The sequence below is a fragment of the Sitophilus oryzae genome, unplaced genomic scaffold, assembly GCF_002938485.1.
Source record: "Sitophilus oryzae breed Bouriz unplaced genomic scaffold, Soryzae_2.0 scaffold_111_pilon_pilon, whole genome shotgun sequence".
Taxonomy (NCBI): Eukaryota; Metazoa; Arthropoda; class Insecta; order Coleoptera; family Curculionidae; genus Sitophilus; species Sitophilus oryzae.
This window is the reverse complement of record NW_022145749.1, coordinates 1172067-1199123: the sequence shown is the minus strand read 5'-3', so window position 1 is coordinate 1199123 and position 27057 is coordinate 1172067. Positions and strand designations below refer to the sequence as shown.

The following is a 27057-nucleotide window of genomic DNA, read 5'->3' as shown; positions in this document are numbered from 1 at the left end:
TTTTTACGATAACCAATGATTTTATTTTAAATGAACTTTACAAGAAAGAATGAGCTCCTAAAAGTGATAAAATCATACAAATTACCACTTATAAATAAAAAGATAATTAGAATAGAGTGACAATTAAAAAACTTAATCCTCCAGAAAGAAATATTGTCCAGCTCGCTTCTGTTCCACATCCTTGACAGATTCCTGCTTATTAATTCTCGGTCTAAAGTTGTTGGGATCTCTTCTAAATGTGATTCCCAATAATTCCAAAAATCTATTCATTCCAGCGAGCAAAGTTTGCGGTGTATTGGCGGTAGTATCGACAGATGGCACGCCCTCAAATACAATGACGCGATCGGCCAAATAAGTTGCCATAATAAAATCGTGCTCCACTACAAAACCTGTCTTTTTGGCATGTAGAATAAACCTGAAAATTAAATATTAGTCATATGATACAGAACATTTCTTTGCGGTCGAATATTAGTTCTTATTTTACTTTAAAATTTCCTGTGTAGTTTAAAAACTTTTTAGAACTGCAGGTTTTTATCATTATATTTTATTGATTACTGCGTTGGTACATACAGATTGTTAACTGTGTGTTCGCGACACAGCACACCAATGTATTCATATTATGAACAGGCAGCGTTGCCACTTTATACATGCGCTACATTAAGAGCTGTTGTGATACTTTAAGTTTGAAAATGTTTATTAGCAGACCTTGCAGTCGAACATTGTTCTTTTTAGAACCTCTCTTAGTGCAAAGTGTAGATACAAGATACCTTAATGGCCGTAAAAAACTCGTCGCAACTTTATTAGAATATTTTGAACGGGAAAGCGGTAATATTGGCCCTTTATGTCCCTTAAGTGCTGTTAAGAAGGTGAGCTTTAACTGGTTATATATTTACTAGTTTAAGCCTGGCGCATCCGCCACGACATCAGGAAAAAAAAATACTTTTTATTTTTTGTATAATTAAATGAAAAACAAAAAATCCGGCGACGACAGTTTTTAGAAGAGCCAATTAGCTGTCTTTTAGTAAAAAAAGCCAGTTTCTAGAGCAAGTCGTTACTTCAGTAGAGACGATACAGATAAACATTAGCATTTTTTATATATTATGTAGATAATTAATTTATTTTTGTTTCCTAAAATAGTGTGATTAAAAGAAAATATGTAAAAGTGTTTATTTAAGTTCATACCAAATAGTTTATTTGGTATGAACTTGTAGTTTGTTTTGTTTTAATAGTGATGAAATAAGCTAGCCAAGGGTTATGTTTTATTTTCACTAACCTTTTTATTACTTTAGCAGCTACTAAACGTTGTTCAGAATCTAAATAAGCACTGGGTTCGTCAATAAGATATACGTCTGCTGGTTTCCCTAAACATAAAGTCATAGCAACTCTTTGTAATTCACCTCCTGATAAATTCTGAACCTCTTGGTCAATAATATCTTCAATTTTGAGTGGTTTCATTACATCAGCAATAAACTACAAAATATGTTAATTAGGAACCACAAAAAATGTAGATTAATTCTTAGCTCTTACTTGAGGGTGAATATAGGCATCTCGAATTTTTTCATGTAGAAGTTGTCTAACTAAACCTTGAGATTTTGGACTAATTTTCTGCGGTTTATAGCTGATATGAAGTTGGGGCAATGTACCTAGATAAAGTAAGTTTATAATAGAGAAAAATGTTCTTTAGTACGATAATATATACCTGATCCAGTGTCAGGCTCCAAATTTCCAGCTAACATTCTGATAAATGTTGTTTTTCCAGTACCATTTTCTCCCAGTAAAACCAAAATTTCTGAGTCTGAAAATTGACCTTGCTTCACACGCAATTTGAAGTTACCCATAGTTTTAGCCATAGAAGGATATTCATAATGGTTCATCCTTTTAACTTCCTCTTCTGTAGCTGACTCAGCAACTTTAAATACTAAAGACTCATCACGAAATCTAAGATTCTCAGTAGGCACAAACCCATCCAAAAATATATTTATACCTAATTTTTAAACAATGTAAATTTTAATATTGTATTTAACATAATTTTAACTAATTTACCTTCACGAACTGAAAAAGGCATAGTAACCACACCATAGGCACCAGGAACACCATATAAACAGCAAATAAAGTCTGAAAGATAATCAAGAACACTCAAGTCATGCTCCACAACAATAATAAACCTAAAATTTTATCAATAAAAGAAGATAGTTAAAATAAATGAAATATATTACTTGTCAGGATGTAATAAAGATCTTATAGTCTGAGCTGCATTTAAACGTTGTTTTACATCCAAATACGAGGATGGTTCATCAAACATAAAAATATCCCCATTCTGAATGCACACCATTGCAATAGCAAAACGTTGCAACTCTCCTCCAGAAAGAGCACCAATTTCACGTTCTTTAATATGCAGTAAATCTACAAAATAACAGACAATAGGTATTACGTGTAAATATAAAGGCTAATTTAGAAATGTATACCTAACATTTCACATATTTCATCTTGATTGCTTAGTTCATCTTTCTTATTAAGAAGTTGACCTACAGTCCCTTTAACAGCTTTTGGAATCTGATCAACATATTGTGGTTTAATTAAAGCTTTCAGATCATCTTCTAGAATCTTGGTAAAATAATTCTGTAATTCACTACCCCTAAAATGACTTAAAATCTCAGTCCAATCAGGAGGATCCTATAAGCATATAGATATTAAATTAACAATTATAATATTTAATTTTAAATATTTGACTCACCATATATCTACCTAAATTAGGTTTCTGCTTGCCTGCCAGAATTTTTAATGCAGTTGACTTCCCAATACCATTAGTACCAACAAGACCCAAAACTTCCCCTGGACGTGGAATTGGCAATCTATGTAATTTAAAAGAGTTTTTACCATACCGGTGAGTTGTTTCTCTTTGCAGGTTGCTAGGTAAGTTTATAATATTGATAGCTTCAAAAGGACATTTCTAAAAATTAGGCAATCCTATGAAATTTAAAATAATTAAAAATATATATATTTACTACCTTTACGCATATACCACATCCGATACATAGCTCCTCTGAAATAGCAGCAATTTTACTGTTGGGTGATACTTCAATACACAGCTTTCCCATTCGAACAACAGGGCATGATTTTTTACATTCTTGTCTACACCTTTTGGGTTTACACTTATCCGCATTTACAATGGCAATACGGGTAAGTTTGTCTGTCTCTTCAATTTCTCCTCTTCGTCTCGACATATCTCCTAAAGAAATAAAACAATATGTTCACTTTCTAAAAATATAACCTAATTCATGAATAATTATGAACTCAATTATAAGTCTTATCTGTTGACACAGACTCAGGAACATTGTCTAATCAACGAATAAGTATAGCTGTAACATTTATTTTACCTAGTTCCTTTACAAGTAATTGAAGTAATTAATAAAAAATATGGATGCACGGCATAGAGAAATATAAAATAAAAGAGTTGTCATTTCCATAGTCAAAAGTAGGCAACACGTTTAACGAGGATCGATTGTAGCGCACCCTTGAGCCCTAACTAAACTAATGGGAATATGACAGACGTAATCGGTAAAATAGGTATCTGCATTATCTACCACAAAAAAGGCGGGCAGTTTAAATGTGAATATAAAATTTTATGTATTTTTAAAAATATTACGAAATCAAAACTGCAAAAAAAATAATGAAAATTTATTTTTAACAACGGAATATTTGAAAAGTATAAACTATTCCGCGATGGGCCTCAAATATGGCCGACTTAAATTCCGGTTTATCAGTGTCGTCTAATTTTATTTAAAAAATGTAAAACTATGATGTAGGGTAGACGTGGGGTAGACTCAATAATTTGTTGTTTTATTTTACGTTGTGAATAAATGTTGGTAGTTATTAAAATTGTTATAAAAATATATAATTCTAATAAAAATAGATAAGTTATATAAGTATTTATTACCACAAACATCCGATACGCTACCGAAGCAGGTAAGTCAAATTAACGTATCTAAATTCTTTGACATCTAATCTTTGACAAGTAATAAATAAAAGCTAAAATGCAAGAAAAATATATAATTTAGTTAATTTAAGTGAATTTCATAAATGATCGGTTTACTACATGTATGTATATTACATAGTCACTTACTAGCGAAAAGTTGTTCCATTATTTCACTCAATATTTGCCGAGATCTACCGCACGCTACAGAACCAACTATTTTAGAGTCTTTTTCGATAAATCGCGATAGTGTCACTGTTAATTTAAGTGCTGCCACAATTTCCATCTAGATTTACTACCTTTATACAACTATCAGTAGTAGAATAAATAATAAATAACATAAAATAAGCTCCGTAAAGACTGACAAATCCACAAAATTTCAAATCAAATTCAAATGTGTCAAATGAATCGTCAAACAGAACTGTCAAGGATCCCCACCCTAGAGAGCTTTTATGGTGGCTTTTCCGCCCACCATGCATGAATACATCGATAGCATGCTCCTTCCTTAGTCTTCTTATTCAAAGGTATGATCGAAAAAAAATGGCGTCCAGTTGGCTGGGAAATGACGATCGAAACCAAACCAAACCATTTCCCATATAAAATGACAGCGATCTTCATTTCATAGCCATCGTTGACGCCGTTTTTTCTCGATCATACGGTATTATGATGTAAAATAAATTGAAATGATTTTTTTTCCAATAAAATATACCATTTAATTGTAACTGATTTTTACATAATAATTTCTTATAATATTGATGATATTGATCGACACAATGTTTGATACATCAGTATCACTTGTCCTATGGTTTCAATTTTACATAATCTAAATAGATATGTATTTTTAATTCTGGCTGGATGTCTTACAATTCAAAGCAATATTCAAATTTACTTCATATTTGTAAGAAGGTTTATCAGAGTATGTGGGTTTTAATCAGTTTTTATATTATTTTTCTGCAGATTATTATCAAAAAAACCTCTCTCTCGCTTAAGGAGGACTTGAGATGGACCTATTGGGTGGACCCTTGGCGAACCCTATTATGACCCCATTTATGACCCTATCTCCGTACTTTATAATATACCAAATATTAGCTTAAGTCAAGCATCTATTAACAGACCGGAGAGTCTCAGCGGTTTAAACTTTAATAAAAAACCAAACCAAACCCGCTCTATATCTTTGATTTTTAAGGGATTCTGGAACTTTCCTAGATCTGTAATAAGCATGCCTAGAACGAAAAATTAGGTACTTTTTGCATTTGCGCATGCGTTTTTAGAATTTTCAAAATGAAAAAACCCGAAAGAAAAACGATTGCTGACAGCTGACAACCGGGAGGAAGTACTATGGACGTACTAATTTGTAAAAAGTAATACGTATATGCGTACTAACCAGAGATATGGAAGTGGTGTTCAGAGTGTCAAGAGGAGGAGAATTCAGTTAATTAGATTTATGCACAGTTACAGGTATGAAGGCTTTTTCAAACATAGTATCAAGTTCTATAGTCAACATTTTTAGTATTCCTACAACTGTAAAAACAAGGAACATTGGACTGAAAAAATGGCAAGATTTATATAGGAAGAAAGGGTATTATGCCAATAAGAAAATTAAATCTGTAGGCAGAAGTTTCTTATTTAAAAACTGTTATGGGGCATATATTAATTTGTATCTGTGCCACAAATCACTGAGAAAAATCATATAATATTCATAATTGTTAACGAGATGATATTTAAAGAGTGTTAAAAATGAGACTATTAGTCATGAAGCTTACAGTGTTACTTTGTTTCAATATTACACTTTTATTCTTGTAAAATCTATGATGAAGTTCAAAAGCATTTTGCAATGGCCTTAAATTGTGAGTTGTGAGCCAGGATTTATAGTAAAGGTATTTGATGCAATGAAACTTAATCGGTACCTTCCAGTATGTATTTTAGTAAGGGGATTGTCAATCCCATGTTTTTAAATAGATAAAATACAGGCCAAAGTTGACAATATTACAGTTGAGAAGAAACTATTTTATCTTAAAAAAAAATTTCTTAAAATTCTGAGATCATATAATCTAATTTTCTTAATAATAAATTAGGTATATGTACATACAGAATTTTGTTATGGACAAATAAGGATCGACAAGCTTCTTTTGTGCAAAAAATAAATGATTTTTTCTAGTATTACGACAAACCATAATGTGTTTTACAAACTTACCGGTAACAGTTTTTGTTTATAATAAAATATTTAGGAATAATTTGGGTTGTTTATCAATATATTAATGACTTGAATTTTGACAAATCGAATTTGTATCAAAATAATTTTACGAAATATAAAATTGATGTTCTATTACAAGATTGAGTTTTTATTGTCGACAAAAACCAGGATAAATACTAATAATAATACCCTTAATAAAATCAATGATGTTTATGTATTATGAAAATATTTGTTAGAGGACATGTTATGTAACAGTTTTTGAAACATAATTTGAAGGGACGAATAAAAAAAATAAAACAAAAACATATTTTTTCTAGGTTTATATTAAAAATACAAGGTAGATAATCATCAAAAATAATTATGAACCAAATGTTTTTTATGAATATACAACTTGAACAAAAAGTTGTTTAGAACAATTTTTACCAAATTTGCAAAAATTTTAAATTGAAACGCGTAATTCAGTACAAGTAAACATGAAATATTGTAAATACTTATTTAATATCATTTCGAGTGTTTTACGACGAAAAGGTCATCTGTCCGTAGCGTCTTTTGTCAGAATATTCGTATATTTAGTGTATTATATACCAATATTGTACGCAGTTTTGAAACTGATAATTAAATAAATCATATTAATGTTAACTAACCATAATGAATGATAGAATTTCACTAAATTTAAATTGCCCCCCGTATGGTTGAAAACAGCAAATTGTGGACAAAAGACAAAAGAACAGGACGCCGACGTGCATAAAAATGTTCCGTAGCAGAAATTGACAGAAATCATATAGAAATATTCAGATTTTTGTCTAGGACAGTCTAGAAGGCCATGCTTTCTGCCTGGGTAGAACCGCGCCACAACTGTTTCCAATTTTCCGGTTTACTGTCACCCCCCTGAACCTAACCTCCAATCTCCAATTGTTCAATCGTGAAAAATTATGTTTGGTTTGGTTTGGATTAAAACTTTTATTCTGATTTGGTAAGTTTATTTGTGCTAATACTATGCGACATTTTTATGAAAAGTTGTTAATATTTTGAAGACTTGAAACACATGCATTGGGTGACTATAAAAAAGTTTGGAATCCCCGGTAAATAACATAAATACTTGCCAAGTAGGTAGTTATTTAGATTTTAAACAACAATATTTATATTTTATCATACAGATTGCGTGATAATGCCAAAAGAACAATACAGGGAGGCCGATGTGGCCAGGAAAATGTACGTAAATATTTTTCTATTTATTTATTATTGTTATTGTATTTTTATTTTGTTATTAGCTCCCATTTAAGCTTCGGAATTGAAAGTGCCGAGAATATGCAGCAACAATCTCATATTCAAGTAGTAGCAAAAAATCTATACAATCAAGATACGGGAAGGACTCCTGTATCTTATGGTGTTCTTGATAAAAGACTTGTAAGAAAATATAATATTCTCTATTTGTTTTCACTACAATTTTATATTGGAATTATTTTTGCAGGGTACAAACTCTAAAGAATCGCCATGTCAAACATGTGGAAAAAATATAAATGAGTGCGTTGGACATTTCGGATATATGGATCTCGAACTCCCTGTCTTTCATGTGGGATATTTTCGTAGTATCATTGCAGTACTTCAATCGATCTGTAAAAAATGTTCACAGGTGCTGTTAGATGAATCTGATAAAAATGATTATAGACATAGATTATCAAATCCTAATCTAAGTTATATAACAAAAAAAGCTTTAAGAAAAAAGATAAATGAAAAATGTAAGAAAGTTCAAAAATGTCCATACTGTAAATCTAACAATGGTTTTGTCAAGAAAATGACTGCACCTAAAGGAAGTACTACCAATACAGTTTTGAAAATTGTTCACGAAATATACAAGGAAAAAGATAAAGAAAGGCTATTGGAAAAACTCCCTAATGACTTTAATTTGGCTATTGAAAATAATCCAGAAATTCAAACAGCATTAGGAAATAGTGTTTCTGAAATATTAACACCTATTGATGTTGTGAAATTATTTGAAAGAATACCTTCAAGTGATATTCCACTTTTAGCAATGGAACCAGAAAGGTAAACATGAAAATTAGTTGTTTGAAATAATTAAATATTTTCTATATTATTTATTTAATTTCAGAGCTCAACCTAAAGATTTAATATTTACAAGAATGCTTGTACCACCAGTAACCATAAGGCCTTCTGTAGTGTCAGATTTAAAAGCTGGAACGTAAGTGACTTATTAATAGAAATAATAATATTTATTGTTTCAAAAAAAAAACACTTTACAGTAATAATTGTAAAAACATCTGCATTAGCAAAAGCTGTGCACAGATGATCTACATCATTCACATATGGTTCAACAATTCTGAATATTAAATTAAATTTCTATAATATTCATATTCAAATATTATAATTACTAAATCATTTATACTATCGAAAACAGCTTATTAAAAGACTTAAAAAATAATTATTTATATAAAAAATTAATGTAATAGTATAGCCTATTGTTCAAATAAAAGTCAGAAATAAATATAAATATTTACAGAAATGAAGATGATTTAACAATGAAACAATCAGAAATAATATTTATTAATCAAGTCATTCAGAAACATAAATTGTCAGGTGCATCAGTTAATATGTATCAGGAATGTTGGGATTTCCTACAGTTACAAACTGCTCTGTATATTAACAGTGAACTTTCAGGTGTTCCACTAAATATGATGGTAAGTTATTTGTGAATGAATTATAGAAGTACCTATTAGAAAATCTGAAAATTGTAGCCCAAAAAAGCCGGTAGAGGTCTTGTCCAAAGATTAAAAGGTAAACAAGGTCGATTTCGGGGTAACTTGTCTGGTAAAAGAGTGGATTTTTCGTCGAGAACTGTAATTTCTCCCGATCCAAACTTGGAAATTGATCAAGTAGGAGTACCGATGCATATAGCTAAAATTTTGACATTTCCTGAGAGGGTTATACAAGCCAACATTCATTTGATGCGATTATTAGTTATAAATGGCCCTGACGTATGGCCTGGCGCTAATTATGTACAGCAGAAGGGTTCAGCCTTTAAGAAATTTCTCAAATATGGTAACAGAGAAAAATTGGCTCAAGAGCTAAAGGTAATAGAAATCCTTGTATAATTTCAAATTAATTTTTATTTTTTCTTGTGTTTATAGCTAGGTGATACAATAGAACGTCATTTACATAACGATGATGTAGTTCTTTTTAATCGGCAACCAAGTTTGCATAAATTGTCTATTATGGCACACCGAGCAAAAATTCATACTAATAGGACATTAAGATTTAACGAATGTGTTTGTAATCCATATAATGCTGATTTTGATGGAGATGAAATGAATTTGCACTTGCCTCAAACAGAAGAAGCTAAGGCTGAAGCTCTAATTTTAATGGGGGTCAGTTCAAATATTCCATTTAAGTTAGGGTGTTTAATATGTTTTTTTTTAGAATAAAAATAATTTAGTAACGCCGAGGAATGGAGAATTATTAATTGCTGCTACACAGGACTTTTTGACTGGAGCATATTTGCTCTCTAAGAAAGATACATTTTTCGATAAGATTCATGCAATGCAGTTGGCTGCAACTTTGTTAGCTGGAAATGATACCCATATGGATATTGACATGCCTCCTCCATGTATTATAAAGGTAAACATAGTATTTTATTAATATGCGGGTTATTTCTGATATTATATATCGTCGGTGAAACGTGATAAACTGCGAACTCCATTATTCCTAATTTTACAGGAGAGCAAAAAAACGGTACAAAAAATATGTACACATATGGGAAGTATTTTGATGCGTTAATATGATAAAGAGATAAGAATTTTATTGGCTGGGGAACAATAAAACTCAATATTTCGTGTCACGTCATTTTTTTCCGACACAATAGGGAGATAGCAGATATTCGTCTTGCAGAAATAAGAAATAAAAATATACTTCTGGAGATAGCAACCTTTATTGTTTGAAATTTTGAAAGTGGAAATGAATATTACCCAAACAGATTTATAAATAATCAATTAAATTTAAAAAATATGATATTCATAACCATATATTTATAATATCGTCGGTCTAGAAGCAAAACATTCAAGTCCAAAAAGAATAAATTTTTATTGAAAATTTTAACATTTTTTGCATTTTTAAAGAACTGAAGTAGCAGACTTTTGGACTGAATGAATATGAAAATAATTTAAAAATTAAACTTATAATTCTTAGAAGATATGGTAGAATCCTTCCATGCTTATCCTAATTTTTATACAACGGTAGTAGACCGAGCTTTGAAGACAGTGCGTGATTTTATTAAATTTTTATTACTTTTCTCCTTATTTTTTTAATTTTTATAAAAATTATGTATCATTTACGTGAAAATACGTTGAAAAAAATGAAACTGATTAGGTATTATGGAAATTCTTGTACAAGTAAGTAATGTTATTTAAACTATTTATAGCACGCCGATGAATTGCTCGTATATATAGAGAATTTTGTTTTTCGCGTTACCCTTTACGGATACCCCGTATTTACAGAAGGGATCGACGCAGGGTCGAACTGGCAATATTATATAGATAACTATTAGGGGGGGCCCCTTATAGTTCATTAATAATTAAAGAGAATTAAGAATAATTATTATTCTCTTAACAATATTTGCTTTTGCATTGCATTATGGAATTTGCATTGCATTGGCTTACCTTGCATTAGGGTATTTCCTTGATTTCTATACAGGGTGAGTCTTAAATAAGTGCAAATATGTGCAGGGCTGGTAAATCTCGATAAAAGAAACATAATATTTTCTCTTTACAGTTTATTCAAATAAATCCAAAACAATCGAGTTATTTCACTTTTAAAATTTCCAATTTTTTGCTATAATTTTGAGAATCATTTGATTTTTTTTCTTGTAAATTTAATCTACTACCTATGTTACCATATTACAAACAAAGTATGTTTTTAAACTAAAAATTAAAAAAAAATCCCAAATGTTTTTTTTAAATTCCAAATTATCAAAAAAAAAAATCGCGCAAAAAAACTCATAATCGTGTTTCTTGGGTCGAAATATACTACCCTAAAAATATTTGCACTTATTTAAGACTCATCCTGCATATAATAGGGAAAAATTGACCAAAACGTAAGGCGAAAAAATACGCCAAAAAACATACTAACCCCTCCTAACATTGCCACCCAGGCCCCTTTGTCCTAGTGCGACCTTGGATCGACGTACTGTACTAAAAAAACACAACTAAGAATCTGTGTGTTTGCTTTAGCGTGATCGTAACGAAAATTACGTAGATAGCAGCATTTCGGTGGCTATTTCAGATCACTAAGAGTTAGCAGATATTATTGAGTTAAAATAAAAAATTTTTTTTAATGGGAAAAAATATGTTTGCTTTCCCTACTTATAGAGTTTTTTTTTCTCTTTCTAATGGTATAAAAAAACTTATTAACGTAAAAAATGGAGTTAGCAGGTTATCACGTTTCACTGACGATATGTATAATATAAAAGGGTCCTAATAATCTATTGATTAAAAATATTTTCAATATGGCGGCAACAAATTGACAGCAACTTTTTTATTTTAAATAGGTGCCCCCATTTTTTTACATATTTAAATTCTCTGTAAAATTTTATGAATCTTGATATTAAATACTCTATACCTAACATCAATTACGAAAAAACTGCCTGTCAAAAATATGTGTAGAGCCTAGATGTCAAATTTAGTGATTACCACAGCCACTGTGCCATAAAGAGAAGACTTTGGCTATCTATTTCAAAAATTAAATTGTTTAAATGTCATATAATAATGACCGCCATGCCCGCAACTGTCATGGAATTGAGCGATTAAAATATCATAAATCATTTTTTTCAAATGAACACACACTTTTTTTTATTTCACTAGTGAAAAGGTTTTTTCAATTGGTTACTTTTTGACTATACATGTTCCTGTACCTAAAATAAATTGTTTTTAAGTTATTTAAGATTTAGTTTTAAAGCGTATATTTTTCTTGATTTTAACCAGTAGCCTGTGACTTTAAACGTCAAGTAATATAAAACAATAGATCTCTTCATGTCATCATTTCCAACTTCATCAGCCAACTTTTTTTTTCGATCATACGGTATATTATTAATACTGTTAACTGTTAGATATCACTAAAGAGCGGAAATTCCAGGTATATTTTTATAAATACACTTTTTAAACTCTTAAACAGGCAATATTCATAATATAGGAAACTCAAATAATTTGTTTTCTGAGGGTGCAGCCACACTATCCTAAAAACGGCGTATCGGCGTAACGACCTTGAATCGATTTCCTGTAATTCTATTGGCTGAAATTTTTGACAGATGAATTTGACAGATAAAATTTCTGACAGATGAATGTTTCAGCCAATAGAATTACTGGAAATCTGTTCAAGGTCGTTACGCCGTTACGCCGATACGCCGTTTTTAGGATAGTGTGGCTGCACCAATGAGGTTATATACAGGGAGACGCTATGAGCATTTAAAGTGCTTGCGAAAAATGGTAACACTAGGCGTGGCTTAAGCCAGCACCAATATGGCGGCATTAGCAGGGCCGGATTAGAGAAACTTCTTTGAAAAATTTATTTTACACAATATAATGACCTCAACTTTTTTAGATAAAAATTAATTAATCAAAATTAACTACAAAACCTACAATCTTTTCAAAAATATAAATTACAAGATTAATTTTAATGACTATATGCTATGTATATTTAAGGAGGAAACAAAAAAATAATACACATTAAATAAATTAAATTTTATTGCTCACTAAATAACACTGTTTTGTTGCTAGTATGTCTTAAACTAATTGCCTTGTTTTTATTGATGTATCTAACAATAATAACCTTAACATTTTTAAAAAAAATTAGAAAAAAAGCGGAAAATAATTAAACATGATTACTGATTTACCATAATTAACATTTTGATAATCATTAAAATTTAGAAATCTTAGGAAATGATTATTTATTTGAGATATTTTATTGAGATGTTCTGTCAAAACAGTTATCAGAAAAATGTTTCGAGCATAGAACACTACCTGATGTAGCTTGCCAGTTTCTCCTGTTCAGAAACTTCACCTAAGCTTCTCGACGGATGGGATTTTTGAAACCTAAAAATCAGATTTAATATAATATTTATTTGATAAAAATTTTCTAAAGAGAGCAAAATTTATATACTACGTACTAAATTTAAAATGTTCTGATATAAAATTTTATTAAAATAATAAATGTTTATCAATAAATATAAGTCGTTAAGACTTTATCTGCAAAAAATAAATTTACTTTGTTGATTTTATAATATTTATCTAAAAATTAAAGCTATACTATATAAAGTTTGTACATAGTATATGCTAGCAGATGCTAAAAAGGGATGTAAATAAATGTTTAATACAAAATCTTACTGTAAAAATAGAAAAATAAACCGTAGTTAAAACAAAACTTTTAAATTTGGCCTAGCAAAATACTCTTTCCTGTCAAAAAAAGTATATGTAGTAAAAACTTTGAGTAAAAATAACAGATATTGTTAAGAATTGTTTTTACAAGAATAGAAGTCGAGGCATGTTTTAATTACTTAATTGCCTCTAACAAAGTGTTAAATAACTAAACACTTTGTCAATATAGAAACACTTAATATTTAATTAATAAACGCATAACTAGTTAAATGGAAAATACGAAAATAATTTAATCAGGTCCTGTATTATGTTTACACTTACCTGTGAAATGCAATTTCAGTGGATTTCTTCCTCTCTACACGTTGTCGACTGCAACAACTACTTACAGCACACGAAGACATGTTCGGAAAGTCCAAATATTCAAATAAAAACACAAAAATAGTCTTGGAAAATTAAAAAACACTCGCAGCAACGCACTTAACCTCAAAAACTGAACTGTCAGAATTGCCAGTACCAATATGGCGTAACTGGGTACATTTCTCGATAGCTTATGTCACCTCCCCCCCTTATAACCTCATTGGGCTGCACCCTGAGAGATGGAAATAAATTATATGGCTGACACTTAATGTCAAAGGAAGCTAGACAAAATCAAGAAAAATGTTCCTTTTCAAACTAAATCGAAATCTAAATCTATAGAAATATGTATAGATAAAAAGAAACGAATTAAAAATCCTTTTCATAGGTGAAATAAAAAAAGTGTGTTTCCGTTTGAAAAATATGATATATGATAATTTTTTAATCACTCAATTCCATGACAGCTCCCACCATAGCTCCCACTTTTATTATTTTATTATATGAGATTTGAACAATTTAATTTTTGAACTAGATAGTCCACATGTCTTCTCTTTATGTCACAGTGGCTGTGGTAATCACTAAATTTGACTTTTAGGCTATACAAATTTTGGCTGAAATCGTACTAAATCGCATCACATAATATTTATAGAATAGTGAGATGTTATTTATTTACATATTTTACATAAAAAAATCTTCTATGTGAGGTTTTCTATTTGATATTTTAATTCTATTTTTTTCTAATAACATACGTGCAATATCATGGCAAATTTTTTAAATAATTTCAGTTTTTTTAAATATTTCAGATATGTACTTGAACTATATTTGTATAATAAATGGAACGTTATATTTTTTTACGTTGTTACGAAAAATATTCATAACATTTTGTTCTTTCTCTAAGAAAAATATTTTATAAATATTTCAAACAGGAAAAATTTAAACTAAAAAGAATATACAGGGTGCCCCAATATTCCGTGGACATAGAACTACTACATATTTTTGGAATCAAAATAAGTTCATTGGATACAATTTGCCCTCGAATTTACCTCTATACTTTTATATATTTATATAAAAAGTGCTTCGTTTGTCCGCTAGAGATTTTTTCAGATATTTTTAAGAACCGTTATTCCGATTTGAAGGAGATTTTGAGGATGTTTTGCTAGGACTATTTTACGAAAATAATAGTTAGTAAATACTAAAGTATTTACTACATTTTTTATTTCTTGTAAAAAAAACGCCAAACCAAACCAAAAACGCCCCCATGCATACTTTTTGAGGAAAAAAATATTTTTCCAAAGCTGACTTCCAAAAAATGTTTTTGTCACATCAAGTTATGGAGGCGCATAAAATCTATTATGCTGTAATAATCTAATTGGCGAAAAAATGAAATTTTATGTTAGTATCGCAAATTATATTTGACAAAAATATTTGCTTCATATAAAGCTTAATTTTTTTTTACATTAATTAACATTCGGGTTTATTTTTGATTGATGTCCTATAACGGACAAACGAAACACTTTTGTATAAAGGTAAATTATGGGCAATTAACTTATTTTGATCCAAAAATACGTAGTAGTTCTATGTCCACGGAATTTTGGGCAACTGTATAAGAATAATCTGAAAAAAATATATTTTTTAGCCAAGAATATTATGGTCTGGAAAACAAATAATTTCCTTAATATTTAAGCCAAATAAGTCGTCAAATGTATTAGCGAATCTTGAAGCTAAAGGCAAAGCTTATACAAAAAATAGGGAGATGTGTGTTAAAGACTCTTATGTAATCATCAAGAATTCCCAATTAATTGCTGGTACATTGGATAAAGGACATTTGGGTAGTGGAGGAAAAGGAGGAAATATATTTTATGTAATTTTAAGAGATTTTGGACAAAATTTTGCAATCAAATCTATGTGGAGACTTGGTAAACAATAAAATATTTCCTTTTTAGTCCTAGTTATTTAGAATTTGTATTAACATTTTTAGGTAGGATGACTTCAAGTTATTTAATGAATACTGGATTTTCAATTGGTATTGGAGATGTGACTCCAGGTGAAGCTTTAGTTAACAGAAAAAAGAAATTACTGAAAGATGGGTAAATGATCCTAGTTAATTTATTTTTTCAATTATTGTTTAAGAATAATTGGCAGGCTTACAATCTCAGATTAATGGATTATTATTATTATTACTATTACCAAACTATTACTTATTTTTTTCTAAATGTAGATACGAAAAATGTGATGAATACATCAAGCAAATGGCCCAAGGCAAGTTGCAAAGTCAACCTGGTTGCACTCCAGAAGAGACCTTAGAAGCTATAATTTTGAAGGAGCTGTCCGTTATAAGAGAGCATGCTGGTCAGGCTTGTGTAGCTGAGCTCCCACCAACAAATAGTCCTCTAATTATGGCTCTGTCAGGTTCAAAAGGTAAAACCACAGATTATACAGATTATAATCTTTGTTTTTTCTTAATTGTTTTTCGTGGTTCCAATTTTCGGAATCGGGCACTAGTTAGGTGACTAGTTTGCGCACATAGCACGCTCACTTATGACCTCTAAAATTGTGCACAGCGCCTGACCGGCACAGTTATTAGAGAGATATCGGAAAACCGAATAGCGTCATCCAGCATTTACGCGTACCTTATCATGGTTACAATCTAAGGTTACGATATGCGCGAGTCAATTTTTAACGCAACACCCGCTAATAACGTTACCGCCTGACGTAATTTGCGGGTCAATTGCACCAAGCGCTCTTTCTAAATAACCTCTGATAACGTTTAAAAATTGCTTAAATGGGCATGTGCGGGTATTTGACAACCGGAGCCGGCAGGCGAGATCTTTTATTTTAGGTTATGTTTGAATTGTTTTGAATTATTGCTTTAGTATTATTAGGTAATTTGATATTAAAGTAGCTGGGATTAGTTTTAATTAAATAAATATGGCCCAAAATATGGATTCCACCTCTTCCAATACTAAAGAACCTATAAAGAGTCTTAGGTTTACAGCAGATGACGACTTAGCCCTTCTAAGAGAATTTGTTGCTTGTTGCCCTAAACCCACTGGCAGACGTTGAACAATAAAACACTGGAAATAAGCACATTAGCCCTTTAGTTTTAAAATACCTAGTAAACAAAACAATTTCAAAGTTTTAAATTCAAAGTTAGGTTAAGTTTAAATAGCGGACGCGACGCGATCAGAATTCTTTCCGATCCGATAACTATAAATGAAGAGAGTTAATACCACCTCACGTAAAGGAAATAACACCTGGCCTTATTAACGTCCATGCACGCTATTCGGTTTAGCGATATCTCTCTATTACGCTGTTTATTGTTATTTTACGGGAGTTTATTTTTGCGCACAGGAAATTTGACTCGTTTGCACATCGTCATAAAAAACAACTTTCGTACCACGAATTAGGGACAAGATTTTTATCTGTATACTTATAGGATACCTAATCTGTGGTAAAACTCTATGCACACGTAACATTTTACTTTACGTTCTGTCTGTCAGTTAAATTGGAAGGTCGTCCAAAGAATTGACAGCAGTTCTCTAGACAGTCGTCCGTGTGCTTTACAAAAATCTTAGCCAACTTACTAGATTGCCATAGCGATTCACTCCTATACATGTAAACGCCGACCCAAGGTTTCGCTTGCCAGCAGGGTATACCGATTTGGGCATTTAGAGGTGTGGTCTGGATTTTAACGTGTAAGACAGAGAATAATATAAATGACCGGTTGACAGACAGAGAGACAAAATCAAAAGCGGCATACAGTGTTGCCGGTTTTTACGTTTGTAGGAAAATTTGTGTAGAAATAAAAAATATTTTAAAAACTTTCATGTTATACTACTTAAATGAAGATAATATATCTAAGCTAAATATAATCTATTACATCATAAAAAATGGCGTCTAAGGTCATAAATTCTGCTGCAGCCCGTATATGGGCGTTACATGTCCTTATATTCTTTAGTCATTGGCGCTAACTATAAATTCCAGCGGCGGCGGCGTAGCGTGGCGTCAAAACAGGGGGATAGTACGCATACTCTCTACTATCGAATCGTTCATGACGACGCTCCACAATATTTTTTATTTTATGCCCCGAACGAGATGTGTTTATGAAACCGCATCACCCATCGACTAAATCAGCGAACGGGAAAGGTATTCGCGGTCGAAAAGTTCGCTGACTTCGGTTCGTGTTCGACGGCGTCCAATCAAGATGTAACGGACAAGTCGCATTAAATTTACTGAGAATTTTAATTTATTATAGATGTCAGGTGACTTATTTAAATAAAACCGTATTACAATCAGGGTTGGCATGATTTAAATCGTGATTTAAATCAAGTGATTTTTTTAATTTTAATCATGTGATTTAAATCAAAAAATCAACTTTTTTAAAACTTTACAATAAATTGAAAAATAACTGTAAAAGTTATAAAAATGTGTCCTAGAAAACTATAAAAAATATTTCTATAACATACATATCCTATATCTATTCGTTAAATAAAATGTTACGCTTACTATTGTAACGTTTAAATACGTTTAATAAATCGAAAAAAATTGTAAATGTTATAAAACTATATAAAAAATGATTTGTATAACACATATACCTACTACATATCTACTACTATATTTATCAATTAAAATGTTGGACCGATTTTTGAAGTAATTTCGTGTGAATCCATTAGACTTCTAAAGGGCAGGGATTTATTTTGAAATTTATGTACAAGTGACAAAAAATGCTGTTCGAATACATTTCATTCGCAACCTCTAGTGCAGAAAAAGGTTCATTTGATGTTAGACTATATCTGCAAATCGTTGTCAGAAAATATGCTGTTTTATATCTTTTTATTTTACACTTTGACAATAGATAATACTAATTTCATTCTCGACTTAAAACTATTTCCGAACAATAGTGTTTTGTGTAAGGAGTAAAAATTATACTTTTTTTGGCGATTTTGTACGTTTTTACGGACTAGCGTAAACAGGGAGGCACAAAAGTACATTTTTACTTCGAGTAGAATATACTATATATTTTTACAAATTAAACATTACAAATTTAAATAATTTTTTAATCAATTCCAAACGTTGCAAATAATATAAAAAGTAATGCCTTGTAAGTAATCGAGTAACAATTTGTACACTCGTTGAAATTGACGCTTAATATCAGTTTAATAATATATTTTTGTACTTTTGTGCTTAGGTGAAAAAGTGCTTTACTTTTATGCCTAGGCGTTGAAATTACAAAAATTAATACACTTGTGGCATTTCAAAAAAAATCCTTTTGATCTGAAGCGAGCGACTTTTTTTGCAGAATATATTGGTGACCGATGTCTGGGAAAATGACACGCGCCGTAGAATTGTTAATGTTGTTAGTATTGGCAAAGAATATCTTAATACCATAGAAGTCTCGTCTGGCATCAAAATCTGACCTGTCGATGGGGCCTCGCTTTGGCGAGCGAGGCCCCAACTTCGTGGAGCCTCGCTATTTTGCTCGGAATTGAACGAATAGACGCGCGGCGTTGCCTTGTTTTGTGTGTACTTTCTTGAATAGTTTTAAATTATAGTTATAAATTTTATCTATTGCTATAATCAGTCCTTCCGTTCTCCGCACTCCGCAGTTTACATATAATATTATCTTATATAATTCCCGTGTTACAGTTTTGGTTACCGTACTCCTCCGAAACGGCTTAACCGATTTTGATGAAATTTTATATGTATATTCAGTAGGTCTGAGAATAGGTAGTTATATATTTTTATACCCTTAAATGATAAGGGTAGTCCACCCCCATTTTTTTATTTTGTGAAAAAACAATATTTTATTTTTTTTTTATTTGGCATTAAAAAATACAAACAACACTAAATTTTCACCGTTCTACTTTCATCCCCTATTTTTTAATAGGGGTTGTTTTTTTACTTTTTTGTTACCATCTCCGAAACGGCTTAACCGATTTTGATAAAATTTTATATGTATATTCAGTACGTCTAAGAATAAGTTGTTATCTATTTTTATACCCTTAACTGATAAGGGTAGCCGAGAGGGTAACCCACCCTCATTTTTTTTTAGTTTTTGAAAAGAAAAAAATGTTTTTTATTTTTTTATTTGGCATTAAGAAATACAAACAACCCTAAATTTTCACCGTTCTGCTATCATCCCCTATTTTTAATAGGGGTTGTTTTTATTTTTTGTGTTGCCATCTCCGAAACAGCTTAGCCGATTTTGATGAAATTTTATAAGTATATTGAGTAGGTCTGAAAACAGGTTGTTATATATTTTTTATACCCTTAAGTGATAAGGGTAGCCCACCCCCATTTTTTTTATTTAAAAAAAAATATTTTTATTTTTTTATTTGGCATTAAAAAATACAAACAACCCTAAGTTTTCACCGTTCTACCATCATCCCCTATTTCTTAATAGGGGATGTTTTTTTTTAAATTTTTGTTACCATCTCCGAAACGGCTTGATCGATTTTAATGAAATTTTATATGTATATTCAGTAGGTCTGAGAATACGTTGTTATCTGTTTTTATACCCATAAGTGGTAAGGGTAGCCCACCTCCATTTTTTTTTATTTTTTGAAAAAAAAAATATTTTAATTTTTTTTATTCGTCATTAAAAAATACAAACAACCCTAAATTTTCACCGTTCTACCATCATCCCCTATTTTTTAACAGGGGTTGTTTTTTAAGATTTTTTGTTACCATCTCCGAAACGGCTTAACCGATTTTGATAAAATTTTATTTGTATATTCAGTACGTCTAAGAATAGGTTGTTATCTATTCTTATACCTTTAAGTGATAAGGGTAGCCGAGAGGGTAGCCCACCCTCATTTTTTTTTTGGAAAAAAAAATAATTTTTTTTTATTTGGCCTTAAAAATACAAACAACTCTAAATTTTCACCGTTCTACCATCATCCCCCTATTTTCTAATAGGGGTTGTTTTTTGATACCATCTCCGAAACGGCTTGGCCGATTTTGATGACATTTTATTATGTATATTGAGTAGGTCTGAAAATAGTTTGTTGTCTATTTTTTATACCCTTAAGTGGTAAGGGTAGCCCACCCCAATTTTTTTATTTTTTGAAAAAAAAAAATATTTTAATCTTTTTATTTGGCATTAAAAATACAAACAACCCTAAATTTTCACCGTTCTACCATCATCCCCTATTTTTTAACAGGGGTTGTTTTTAAGATTTTTGTTACCATCTCCGAAACGGCTTAACCGATTTTGATAAAATTTTATATGTATATTCAGTACGTCTAAGAATAGGTTGTTATCTATTCTTATACCCTTAAGTGATAAGGGTAGCCGAGAGGGTAGCCCACCCTCATTTTTTTTATTTTTGGAAAAAAAAAAATTTTTTTATTTGGCCTTAAAAAATACAAACAACTCTAAATTTTCGCCGTTTTACCATCATCCCCTATTTTCTAATAGGGGTTGTTTTTTTGATATCATCTCCGAAACGGCTTGGCCGATTTTGATGAAATTTTATAAGTATATTGAGTAGGTCTGAAAATAGGTTGTTATATATTTTTTATACCCTTAAGTGATAAGGGTAGCCCACCCTCATTTTTTTATTTTTGGAAAAAAAATATTTTTTTATTTGGCCTTAAAAAATACAAACAACTCTAAATTTTCACCGTTTTACCATCATCCCCTATTTTCTAATAGGGGTTGTTTTTTTGATACCATCTCCGAAACGGCTTGGCCGATTTTGATGACATTTTATTATGTATATTGTGTAGGTCTGAAAATAGTTTGTTATCTATTTCTTATACCCTTAAGTGGTAAGGGTAGTCCACCCCCATTTTTTTATTTTTTGAAAAAAAAATTATTTTAATTTTTTTTATTTGGCATTAAAAAATACAAACAACCCTAAATTTTCACCGTTCTACCATCATCCCCTATTTTTTAATAGGGGTTGTTTTTATTAAATTTTTTGTTACCATCTCCGATTGACCGATTTTGATAAAATTTTATATGTATGTATATTCAGTACGTCTAAGAATAGGTTGTTATCTATTTTTTATACCCTTATGTGGTAAGGGTAGCCCACCCTCATTTTTTATTTTTTGAAAAGAAAAAATGTTTTTATTTTTTTAGTTGGCATTAATAAATACAAATAACCCTAAATTTTCACCGTTCCACCATCATCCCCTATATTTTAATAGGGGTTGTTTTTTAAGATTTTTTGTTACCATCTCCGAAACGGCTAGACCGATTTTGATAAAATTTTATATGTATATTCAGTAGGTCTGGTTTGGTTTGGTTTGGTCACAACCTATTCCTAGGTTGTTATCTATTTTTTATACCCCTAAGTGATAAGAGTGGCCCAGGGGATGCATGCCTAAAATTCGCTTCTAGGTACTCACTTTCATCATTTAAGGGACCTCTGAACAGAATTTCATACTCCTAGTCCTAGAACCGATTTTACATAAAAAATTATACAAATTTTCACCCCTAGTTTTACCCCCTTAAGGAATGAATTCCAAAAATCACTCTAATTATTCAATTACGCTACATAAGGAACCTCTGTGCAAATTCTCATATTCCTTGAACAGAATTTATTGTTCCAGAACGTTCAACCCCTCATTTCACACCCTTAGAGGGCGAATTTCCAAAAATTGCTTCTTAGTGCTAAATTACGTTACATAAGGGACGTCTGCAAAATTCATACTTCTAAAACCGATTTTAACAAATTTTTTGTACAAATTTTCATCCCCTTATTTTTTAGGGGATGCATGCCTAAAATTCGCTTCTAGGTACTCACTTTCATCATTTAAGGGACCTCTGAACAGAATTTCATACTCCTAGTCCTAGAACGGATTTTAAATAAAAAAATTATACAAATTTTCACCCCTAGTTTTACCCCCTTAAGGAATGAATTCCAAAAATCACTCTAATTATTCAATTACGCTACATAAGGAACCTCTGTGTAAATTCTCATATTCCTTGAACAGAATTTATTGTTCCAGAACGTTCAACACTCATTTCACACCCTTAGAGGGCGAATTTCCAAAAATTGCTTCTTAATGCTAAATTACGTTACATAAGGAACGTCTGCAAAATTCATACTTCTAAAACCGATTTTAACCTTTTGTACAAATTTTCATCCCTTATTTCTAAGGGATGAATGTCAAAAATTAGCTTCTAGGTACTCACTTTCGTCACTTAAGGAAACTCTGTACAAAATTTCATACTCCTAGAACTAACACTTTTTGTACAAAATTTCACCCCCCAGTTTCACTACCCTTAGGCTATACATTTCCAAAAATCGCTTATCAATGTTCAAATGCGCCACATCTGTGCAAAAGTTCATACTCCTAGTAGGTACAGATTTTTTTTTGTATAATTACATCCCTTTATCTAATTACACCCCCTTATGGGTCGAATTTTAAAAAATTACTTAGTAGTGCTCATCTTAGAGAACGAATTAATATTCTCCGTATTTACTCCAGTTTCCTAATACTAGCACAGATAACACATAATCATACTAGTTAATTTTTTATTGGAATAGAAGTAATTTTTATTAGAAGGTACAAAAAAATTAAAAATCTAAAATTTTATTTTCATAGCTACGTTTTTTTTTCTATCGAATATACGAAATATATAATCAATACATATTTCTTTAAATATCGAGAAATAAAATATGTTTGGCAACACCGTACGAAATATCGCCGCGCGTAGTCCTCAAAATTTAAAATATTAGCATTTTCAGGCTTCGATTATGTTCAAAAGCGCCACCGTATGACAAATCACTAAAGCTTCCACACGAGAGTTCTTAAAACTATAATATTCTTTGGTATTGGGCAGAGTTATGAAGATTTAGCCATTTAGGATAGGAATTTAATTGGAATTAAGTCCTAATTATTTGGAAATCCGATTTAAATAATGTTTTCTATTAAAATCAAAAAAATCTGATTTAAATAAAAAAAAATCTGTTTTTTTTATTTTTTTTAAAAAATCATGATTTTTTCCAACCCTGACTATAATACTTTGAAGGGATGCGACGCATCATCCGCATCAATGGAACCCTCTGATAAATTCTCGGCATTGTTTGTTTATTCTCGTTCTTTCTCAGGGTATGTTCTACAAAAATAAATTCTCGGCCGTTTTACAACACTGGTGGTGACATCGTGACATCCCAAAATCGCGCTTGAAATGTATTACCTGTTTAGAAATTATTGGCAGAATTTTTAACGTTTATGTTAGTGCTTTATTTTATGGTATTTACATATTTTGAACCATATTAAAAAAGTACTTTTTAATATTTGACTACTTACTAGCTAACTGGATTCATGTGCATTTCAGGTTCATTCATCAACATTTCCCAAATGATAGCTTGTGTGGGCCAACAAGCGTTAAACGGGAAAAGAGTGCCAAACGGATTTGAAGACAGATCTTTACCGCATTTTTTACACCACTGTAAGTAGCTATAAGCTATAACATAAAGGTTAATGATAATAATGCTCTAATAAGTTTTATAAAATTCTCAACTGTAATAATCATCAAATAATCTCGCATATTTAACTTTTGATTATTTCTTTACAGCTAAAACACCAGAAGCTAAAGGATTTGTTGAAAATAGTTTTTATAGTGGTTTAACTCCTACTGAATTCTTTTTTCACACAATGGGTGGGAGAGAAGGTTTAGTAGATACAGCGGTAAAGACGGCTGAAACTGGCTACATGCAACGGCGATTAGTTAAAGTAATTGATTTATTTATTCATTTTCCATTTAATAATATTAAAATTTAAATACATTTGTTTTTTAAATTGCAGTCTTTAGAAGACTTGGTTGTACATTATGATGGTTCAGTGAGAAATGCTGAAGGTGATATTGTTCAAATGACTTATGGATGTGATGGCTTGGATCCTACTTTTATGGAAGGTAACAGTACTATTTTAGTATTACATATTGCCTTCTGTATTAAAATCTCTTTTTTAGGCAAAGATTGTCCAGTTGATTTTGATAGAGTATTAGCCCATATAAAAGCGAAGTGTCCATATAGAACCGAAATTGCTCTTAATGGTGATCAGGTCAGAAAAGCAACACAAGCGTTTTTGGCTACGGGGGCGCTGGACGAATGCAGTGACGATTTTAAGAAAGAATTGAGGTAAATAAACAGATGAAATTATTTTTATTAAAATGATTGACCAAATTTCACTATTATTTTAGAAAAATGTTTTTATTTTTGTTTGTAAAATTTTGTGATACTGTATATGTAACTCTAATCACCCTGTATATACCAAACAACAGCTTATTTTTGTCCAAGTAATTTTGAACAAATTTACTTAAATACATTGTTATTAAAATGTTTAAAATTATATGCAGTGTATTAAGAACATGTTATATTTTTAGCAAATTTATGGAGAATGTGGCTGAAAGAACTGACAAAGTATTGAAACGTTTTGGTTACACAAAAGTAGTGAAAGAAATTGAGAGATTAACCTGCAGTCAACTAGTTACATTCTTAGAAACATGTGGACTAAAATATACAAGATCTATTATTGAACCAGGAACAGCAGTTGGTGCATTGGCTGCACAAAGTATTGGCGAACCGGGAACTCAAATGACACTGAAAACTTTTCACTTTGCTGGTGTTGCTAGTATGAATATTACCCAAGGAGTACCAAGGTTAGTACTTAATTCAATGTAACCCATACACATTGTTAAAAAATAAATTCCTATAAAAGTTTTTTTCAATTTAGATGTAACTTAAACTTTTCTTTATAAGAACAGGTTTTTTAACATCTCTTTAAAGTTTAAGCTTTGCATTCTCTCTCTCTCTCTCTCTCTTTCTCTCCTTTCAATATTAGTATACTATTCCAAAACTCCCTGTATATTATAATATAGTTTGTATTAAAAATGGTTATTCCCTTAGAATCAAGGAAATCATCAATGCTACAAAAACTATTAGTACGCCAATTATTAATGCAAGTTTAGTAAACAATAAAGATCCATGGTTTGCTAGAGAAGTTAAAGGTAGAATTGAAAGAACTACTTTAGGAGAGGTAATTGATATATACTTTCTGTATTTTATAATAAATATGTGAATTTTTTAGATCTCTACATTTATAGATGATGTATATACAAAACAAGAAGCATTTTTGTTAATCCAGTTAGATTATGAAAGAATCAAATTACTTAAATTAGAAATAAATGCTGAAACTATTAGATATAGGTAAACTGTGACCATTTCTTCTTTAATAGTATTTATATAAATTTATAACATAGCAGTTTTTAGTATCTGTACTACATCAAAATTAAAATTAAAACCAGGAGATGTGCATGTGGAAAGCGATACAATAATTACAGTGCATCCTAATATATCCATAAATTCAAGGAGGCTTAATTTTGCTCTCAATGAACTCAAAGATCAACTACCAAATGTTGTTGTTAAGGTAAATTTAGAGTAATACCTACATGTTCTTAATACACTACAAGTTTTGCTTTGTTTATACAATTTTAGGGATTACCTTCGGTTAATAGAGCTGTAATTGCCAGAGAAGATAGAGGCAATAATACAACATACAGCCTTTGTGTTGAAGGAAATAATTTCAGAGAAGTAATGGCTACTTATGGAGTTGATGGAAATAAAACAGTATCCAATAATATCATCGAAGTATATCATGCACTTGGAATAGAAGCAGCCAGGTAAGATACATATTATATTTTAGTTACTTAAGTATCTTATATTGTAATTTTCAGAGAGGTCATAATGTCTGAAATTAAAATGGTCATGGAAAACCACGGTATGAGTGTTGATTATCGACATATTATGTTATTAGCAGCACAAATGACTCACACTGGTGAAGTATTGGGAATAACTAGACAAGGTTTATCAAAAATGAAACCATCTGTACTTAATTTGGCTTCTGTAAGATGTATTACAATAATCTTGACATTACTTAATATTCTTTTTCATTACAGTTTGAAAAGACTGCTGATCACCTGTTTGATGCAGCCTATTATGGTCAGACAGATAAAATCAGTGGTGTGTCCGAAAATATAATAATGGGAATGCCAATTCCTATCGGAACAGGAATTTTTAAGTTACTCCATAAACCAGAAGATGTTGACCAACATCCAAAAACCAATAATCTTCTATTTGAATCAGCTGTATAGATATTACACTGTTAACTTATTATTTTTTATATTTTAATAAAAT

The 27057-nt window shown here is 30.7% G+C and overlaps 2 protein-coding genes across 4 annotated transcripts; one reads left to right on the top strand and one right to left on the bottom strand.

The window, feature by feature from the left end:
* LOC115883630 (ATP-binding cassette sub-family E member 1) lies at positions 1-3437 on the bottom strand. Its single transcript, XM_030901998.1, has 10 exons — positions 3378-3437; positions 3009-3229; positions 2735-2950; positions 2466-2673; positions 2217-2403; positions 2044-2165; positions 1700-1984; positions 1528-1643; positions 1274-1470; positions 1-415 (listed from the first exon to the last, which is right to left on the bottom strand). The coding sequence occupies exons 2-10, from the start codon at positions 3222-3224 to the stop codon at positions 133-135; spliced, it is 1830 nt and encodes a 609-aa protein (XP_030757858.1). The 5' UTR covers positions 3225-3229; positions 3378-3437; the 3' UTR covers positions 1-132.
* A 3580-nt stretch (positions 3438-7017) lies between these two features.
* On the top strand, positions 7018-27049 carry LOC115883602 (DNA-directed RNA polymerase III subunit RPC1). 3 transcript variants are annotated; one of them, XM_030901961.1, is made up of 24 exons: positions 7018-7140; positions 7202-7249; positions 7325-7379; positions 7439-7574; positions 7639-8213; positions 8278-8367; positions 8686-8863; positions 8921-9256; positions 9314-9550; positions 9603-9800; positions 15537-15816; positions 15879-15987; positions 16119-16318; positions 24198-24311; positions 24438-24595; positions 24668-24776; positions 24834-25002; positions 25248-25523; positions 25771-25900; positions 25952-26070; positions 26134-26290; positions 26359-26543; positions 26598-26766; positions 26820-27049. In XM_030901961.1, exons 2-24 carry the CDS (start codon positions 7213-7215, stop codon positions 27012-27014), a joined length of 4212 nt encoding a protein of 1403 aa, XP_030757821.1. In that variant the 5' UTR covers positions 7018-7140; positions 7202-7212; the 3' UTR covers positions 27015-27049. The 3 variants fall into 3 exon arrangements, with proteins under 3 accessions (XP_030757821.1, XP_030757827.1, XP_030757832.1); XM_030901967.1 differs by having other exon boundaries at positions 7040-7140; positions 7202-7273; XM_030901972.1 differs by lacking the exon at positions 7202-7249 and having other exon boundaries at positions 7046-7140.
* The last annotated feature ends 8 nt before the right edge of the window (positions 27050-27057 follow it).

What these genes read in the sequence shown, in the direction of transcription:
- LOC115883602 (XM_030901961.1), top strand. Translation starts at nt 7,213, where the DNA reads ATGCATTGGGTGACTATAAAAAAGTTTGGAATCCCCG. An exon ending in GCCGATGTGGCCAGGAAAAT is followed by an intron (nt 7,380 to 7,438) that starts GTACGTAAATAT and finishes TTTTGTTATTAG; the next exon opens with CTCCCATTTAAGCTTCGGAA. An exon ending in TCAGATTTAAAAGCTGGAAC is followed by an intron (nt 8,368 to 8,685) that starts GTAAGTGACTTA and finishes AAATATTTACAG; the next exon opens with AAATGAAGATGATTTAACAA.
- LOC115883630 (XM_030901998.1), bottom strand. Translation starts at nt 3,224, where the DNA reads ATGTCGAGACGAAGAGGAGAAATTGAAGAGACAGACAAACTTACCCGT. An exon ending in GATGTGGTATATGCGTAAAG is followed by an intron (nt 2,951 to 3,008) that starts GTAGTAAATATA and finishes CCTAATTTTTAG; the next exon opens with AAATGTCCTTTTGAAGCTAT. An exon ending in GCCTTTTTCAGTTCGTGAAG is followed by an intron (nt 1,985 to 2,043) that starts GTAAATTAGTTA and finishes TTTAAAAATTAG; the next exon opens with GTATAAATATATTTTTGGAT.